Genomic DNA, 7,225 nt, shown 5'->3' on the forward strand with positions numbered 1-7,225 from the left:
TCTGCAGTCGTTAATCTGGGATCCATTTCGATGCTCCTCTTGACAGCCCTTTTTGTCCTCTCCGATGGACCAGGACGACCCGGATGCTGCTCAGTTGTTTCATTGCCGTGTTTCCTGAACTGCACGATAATTCTGTTGACTGTCGAAAGCGGGATTCCCAAATTCTGCGAAATTTGCCGCTAACTTATTCCACCATCTGCTTGACCAATTATCCTTCCTCTAACAAAATCTGACAATTCGAGAGAACCTTGAGTTCTAGGCATGTTGTAGCACAAGATAATTAGTGTGCGGACCATGTTCATTTATATAGTGGTCTGTGAACACAAATTAGTTAGCATAAATCAGTTAAATGACGAAAAATTAGGTGTCTATTTACTTGTGACCACTCAGTGTACTTCTATGATTCACAGAAATAAGTCTAACAAGAAACTTTGTATTTTTTAATTCACTCTTGGAAATATTCACAGGTTTACTCCAAGTTACTTCCGGAACGGCGAAAACATTTTCACTCCGAAACCTAATATAAAATATAACACAAAATACGACTTCAACTGGAGGGCTAGAAATTAATTAGATAGATAAGTTTGTATTACTTCACATAATGATTGTCAGTTACCATTTGAAGTGTTTTTCTTATACAAAACTCTTAAAATTTTCATTACTTTAAAAATGCCCCCAGTGGCTCAGCGACAAATCTGAAGGATTACAAAGCAAAAACAGGGTTTTGATACCCGTTGGGGGCACAGCACAGACAGCCCATTGTGTAGGTTTGTGCTGAAAAGTAAAGAAATGTCACCTAAAACGAATCTGATTAAAGAAGACATATCTGGATTTCAAAGTTTTAAGTCAATTTTTATTTTGGTTCAAAGTTTTGGCACTGTTGTAGTGTGTATATTTCTTCAGGCTATCATATATCAGTATATAATAGATTCCTATCTATTATAGATTACAATTATCTGATTTAGCATCACTAAATCGTTAAGCTTACCTTTGTCTTGGGTTAAAAAGTCAAACATTTAACTAGTTTATCATGACTATAGCGTTAAACTTAGGTTTGTGTTGGGTTAAAAAGTGAAACATTCAACTGATTTATTATCACTAGATCATTAAGTTTAACTCTGTGTTGGGTTAAAAAGTCAAACATATAACTAGTTTATCATCACTAGATCATTAAGCTTAGTTTTGTGTTGGGTTAAAAAGTGAAACATTCAACCGGTTTATCATCACTAGATCATTAAGCTTAGCTCTGTGTTGGGTTAAAAAGTGAAACATTCAACTGGTTTATCATCACTAGATCATTAAGCTTAGCTTTGTGTTGGGTTAAAAAGTCAAACATTCATCTGGTTTATCATCACTAGATCATTAATCTTAGCTTTGTGTTGGGTTAAAAAGTGAAACATTCAACCGGTTTATCATCACTAGATCATTAAGCTTAGCTCTGTGTTGGGTTAAAAAGTGAAACATTCAACCGGTTTATCATCACTAGATCATTAAGCTTAGCTCTGTGTTGGGTTAAAAAGTGAAACATTCAACTGGTTTATCATCACTAGATCATTAATCTTAACTCTGTGTTGGGTTAAAAAGTCAAACATTTAATTAGTGTATCATGACTAGATCATTAAACTTAGCTTTCTGTTGGTTAAAAAAAGTGGGCTTGATTATCTAGTTTTCTCAGTTTCTCGAACAAGTCGTCGTCACATAAACTATCAGTTTACGTTTTGATGACAACCTCAGACACACTTCATCATTCAGTGTCAACTTTTATGAATACTTTTTCAGAAGATGTGGAAGTTTGATTTAGCTGCCCTTCGCACTGGAATCTCATGGGGCGAAACACCTATCATAACTACCACGTTGTCAGCAGTGGTTGCTTTGGTCCTCTACAGGCGGTGGCGTAAATCACGTGGTCAACTTCAACCAAGCGGTAAAACTGTTTTGATAACCGGTTGTGACAGTGGTATAGGATATATTGTCGCCCGATGGTTGGATAAACTAGGTTTCACTGTATATGCTGGATGTCTCTTTGCTGACGGAGACGGAGCTCAGAAACTAAAAGATTCTTGTTCAACTCGCCTCCGCATAATCCAACTTGATATCACTGATGCCCAGCAGGTGGCGAAAGCTGTTGCCACAATTGAAGAAAGCTTGTCACCAGCTGAAGGTACGGAGTGGTATATAAAATATGTATTTTTCGTATACTCGTTTTAAAACTTTATAATTACATGTATTGTTTTATGTTGTTATATCCTTCTGGATCAGTGATTGTATTCTTGTAACAAACTTAATATTTGTAGTCTTGCCTGAGTGTGGTTTCGTCCTTATAATTTATTATGGTGACAAACTTAATCTATGTAGTCTTGTCTGAGTGTGGTTTCGTCCTTATGGTTTGTTATGGCGACAAATTTAATATTTGTAGTCTTGCCTGAGTGTGGTTTCGTCCTTATGGTTTGTTATGGTGACAAATATAATATTTGTAGCCTTGCCTGATTGTGATTTCGTCTTTATAGTTTATTATGGTGACAAACTTAATCTATGTAGTCTTGCCTGAGTCAAGACTACAAATATTAAGTTTGTCACCATGATAAACCATAAGGACGAAACCACCCCCGAGTGTTTATTATGGTGACAAACTTAATATTTGTAGTCTTGCCTGAGTGTGGTTTCGTCCTTATGGTTTGTTATGGTGACAAATATAATATTTGTAGTCTTGCCTGATTGTGATTTCGTCCTTATAGTTTATTATGGTGACAAACTTAATCTATGTAGTCTTGTCTGAGTGTGGTTTCGTCCTTATAGTTTATTATGGTGACAAACTTAATCTATGTAGTCTTGCCTGAGTGTGGTTTCGTCCTTATAGTTTATTATGGTGACAAATTTAATATTTGTAGTCTTGCCTGAGCGTGGTTTCGTCCTTATGGTTTGTTATGGTGACAAATTTAATATTTGTAGTCTTGCCTGAGTGTGGTTTCGTCCTTATAGTTTATTATGGTGACAAACTTAATATTTGTAGTCGTGCCTGAGTGTGGTTTCGTCCTTATGGTTTGTTATGGTGACAAATTTAATATTTGTAGTCTTGCCTTAGTGTGGTTTCGTCCTTGTAGTTTATTACGGTGACAAATTTAATATTTGTAGTCGTGCCTGAGTGTGGTTTCGTCCTTATGGTTTGTTATCGTGACAAATATAATATTTGTAGTCTTGGCTGACACACGATCCAATTGAAAAAAAAAAAAATGTTTTAACACAACCAGAAAATATTATTGGTGGAATATACGGGAATATATTGGGATTAAATTAAAGAAAATGTGTTACAATATTAAATAAGGACGAGGGATTTGATGGAAATGTGGTTAGCCGATGGCTTAACATTTTGTAACATGAAAAAACGTACTTTGTACTAGTGGCTCTTTGTAAATGTATATATAGGTCTGATTCTTGCATAACATTGCATTCCTGAGAGTGATTCAGTAAGACGTCGAAACTTGTCGGGTGTACGAGATTTTTTCCAGTCTCATCGGCTTTTTATCCTGTATAGGAAGTTATTGAGTATTATATTGTATTTTTCACAGTCTCATATTTATGATTGTTGTGCGTAGCAACACGTTTTTTTATTTAATTTGACTTTGCTAACTGTTGTAATTAAATTATACTTTGTTTAATTTATGGAAATATCAATTTGTTCTCTAGGACTTTACGGGTTGGTGAATAATGCAGGAATCCTGAGCATGGGGGCGCTAGAGTGGTATCCAGATGCTCATTGGACCCAGGTGGTGGATGTAAATATTAAAGGCACCTTTCGCGTGACAAAATCGTTTCTACCGCTCATTCGAAGGGGGCGTGGTAAGTATATCCTAGTTTGTTTACAGTTTATACTAGGATATATATACAATCTGTGATGGGGGTGTGGTTAGTATATCCTAGTTTGTTTACAGTTTATACCAACATACATATACAGTCTGTGATGGGGCATGATAAGTATATCCTAGTTTGCTGACAGTTTATACTAGGATACATATACAGTCTGTGATGGGGGCGTGGTAAGTATATCCTAGTTTGTTTACAGTTTATACCAAGATACATATACAGTCTGTGATGGGGGCGTGATAAGTATATCCTAGTTTGTTGACAGTTTATACTAGGATACATATACAGTCTGTGATGGGGGTGTGGTAAGTATATCCTAGTTTGTTGTTTTGTCGTTGTTACAGTGCTGGTTGGGCTGTTTGGATATTATTTGTAGAATCTGTTTCTTTACAGTCTATACAAGGGTATCTACAGTCTGTGACAGTTTGTTTACAGTTTATACTAGAGTATTTACAATCTGTGACAGTTTGTTTACAGTCTATACTAGAGTATGTACAATCTGTGACAGTTTGTTTGCAGTCTATACTAGGGTACCTACAGTCTGTGATGGGTTGTTTACAGTTTGTACTAGGACATTTACAATCTGTGACTGTTTACATTCTATACTATGGTACCTAGAATATTTACAGTCTGTGACAATTTGTTTAAAGTCTATACTAGAGTATGAACAAATTGTGACAGTTTGTTTACAGTCTATACTAGAGTATCTACAATCTGTGACAGTTTGTTTACAGTCTATATAAAGTATCTACAGTCTGTGACAGTTTGTTTACAGTCTATACTAGAGTATGTACAATCTGTGACAGTTTGATTAAAGTCTATATAAAGTATCTACAGTCTGTGACAGTTTGTTTACAGTCTATACTAGAGTATGTACAATCTGTGACAGTTTGTTTACAGTTTATGCTAGGGTACCTACAGTCTGTGACAGTTTGTTTAAAGTCTATACTAGAGTATGAACAAACTGTGACAGTTTGTTTACAGTCTATACTAGAGTATCTACAATCTGTGACAGTTTGATTAAAGTCTATATAGAGTATCTACAATCTGTGACAGTTTGTTTACAGTCTATACTAGAGTATTTACAATCTGTGACACTTTGTTTACAGTCTATACTAGCATATCTACAGTCTCTGATAGGTTGTTTACAGTCTATACTAGAGTATCTACAATCTGTGACAGTTTGTTTACAGTCTATACTAGAGTATCTACAGTCTGTGACAGTTTGATTAAAGTCTAATAGAGTATCTACAGTCTCTGATAGGTTGTTTACAGTCTATACGAGGGTATATACAGTGTGTAATAGGTTGTTTACAGTCTATACTAGAGTATGTACAGTCTGTGACAGTTTGATTAAAGTCTATATAGAGTATCTACAATCTGTGACAGTTTGTTTACAGTCTATACTAGCATATCTACAGTCTCTGATAAGTTGTTTACAGTCTATACGAGGGTATATACAGTGTGTAATAGGTTATTTACAGTCTATACTAGAGTATCTACAGTCTCTGATAGGTTGTTTACAGTCTATAAGAGGGTATATACAGTGTGTAATAGGTTGTTTATAGTCTATAAGAGGGTATATACAGTGTGTAATAGGTTGTTTACAGTCTATACTAGGATATCAACAGCCTGTAACATGTTTGCAGTCTATACTAGGGTATCAACAGTTTGTGATTGGTGATTTACAGTCTATAGTAGGCTAAAGACATTCTGTGATGGGCTGTTTAGAGTTTATTCTAAGGTATCAACAATCTGTAACAGTTTGTATTATAGTATTTACCATCAGTAATGGGTTATTTGCACTGTACACTAGGATATCAACAGTCTGTGATAGTTAATTTGCAGTATATACTATGATATCAACAGTCTGTGATAAGTTATTCAGTCTATAATAGTATCTACAGTCTGTGATAAGTTGTTTAGTGTATACTATGATATTAACAGTCTGTATCAGGTTGTTTACAGTCTATAATAGTATCTACAGTCTGTGATAAGTTGATTAGTGTATACTATGATATTAACAGTCTGTATCAGGTTGTTTACAGTCTATAATAGTATCTACAGTCTGTGATAAGTTGATCAGTCTATAATAGTATCTACAGTCTGTGATAGGTTGTTTAGTGTATACTATGATATTAACAGTCTGTATCAGGTTGTTTACAGTCTATAATAGTATCTACAATCTGTGACAGTTAGTTTACGGTATATACTATGATATTAACAGTCTGTATCAGGTTGTTTACAGTATATAATAGTATCTACAGTCTGTGATAAGTTAAGCAGTCTATAATAGTGTATCTACAGTCTGTGATAAGTTGTTTAGTGTATACTATGATATTAACAGTCTGTATCGGGTTGTTTACAGTATATAATAGTATCTCCAGTCTGTATCAGGTTGTTTACAGTCTATAATAGTATCTACAATCTGTGACAGTTAGTTTACAGTATATACTATGATATCAACAGTCTGTATCAGGTTGTTTACAGTATATAATAGTATCTACAGTCTGTGATAAGTTAAGCAGTCTATAATAGTGTATCTACAGTCTGTGATAAGTTTAAGGTCTATATGAAGGTGTTAATAGTTCACAACACAGTGTATACAAGTTTTTATACACTGTAGCAGGGTATGTAGTGTATGCCAATATGTTCTTTTTAAAAAATTATCAGTAAAAGAAAAGAGCATTGTAACATTTCAACCACCCTATCTACATCTGATTTTTCCAATGCCGACGAGGCCTATCGTGCAATACTAGGGCTCATCATTCCAGCTGGGATAGGACATTCCTAGTATTAGTTGGGGCATTGTTTATTTCATCATGTGCTCGAGCAAGAGATTTTTGAGGGTGACTGGATTATGTTGGGGACTGTAATTTTTTTATCTATTACTCACTAGAAGTAGGCTTGTTATGAATTTCAAGCAAAGTTACACGTGACTATCTGCTCTAGCTGTCCCTAATTTATCTGTGTAAGACTAGAGGGAAGGCGGCTAGTCATCACCATTCACCGCCAACTCTTGAGCTACCCTTTTTACCAACGAATGGTGGGATTGACCGTAACATTATAATGCCCCCAAGGCTGAAAGGGCGAGCATGTTTGGAGGGACAGGGTTTCAAACCCATGATTATGAGTCAAGTGCCTTAACCACCTGATCATGCTGAACCTGTAGAAGTATGTTTCACAATTCTTATTCACACCAGTGTATTTATTTTTACTTGAATCATCGTTATTCGTCATTTAAATGAATTAACGAACCAATAGCCTAGTCTGTTTTTGATCCAAAAACGGATCAAGTGACCACAGCGTCCACTGGTGACTGCATTATCTATACGAGCCGTGATCAAGGAAAACTGGATGTAAT

The 7,225-nt window shown here is 35.3% G+C and overlaps 1 protein-coding gene across 1 annotated transcript; it reads left to right on the top strand.

Annotated features, from left to right (window-relative positions):
- Positions 1 to 1,782: 1,782 nt before the first annotated feature.
- On the top strand, positions 1,783 to 3,851 carry LOC106477161 (D-beta-hydroxybutyrate dehydrogenase, mitochondrial-like; the record flags this gene model as incomplete). The annotated part of the gene is made up of 2 exons (XM_013937753.1): positions 1,783 to 2,161; positions 3,685 to 3,851. Coding segments are annotated over exons 1-2 (546 nt in total), but the record flags the coding sequence as incomplete, so codon positions are not given.
- Positions 3,852 to 7,225: the final 3,374 nt, after the last annotated feature.

The sequence above is a fragment of the Limulus polyphemus genome, unplaced genomic scaffold, assembly GCF_000517525.1.
Source record: "Limulus polyphemus unplaced genomic scaffold, Limulus_polyphemus-2.1.2 Scaffold13097, whole genome shotgun sequence".
NCBI lineage: Eukaryota > Metazoa > Arthropoda > Merostomata > Xiphosura > Limulidae > Limulus > Limulus polyphemus.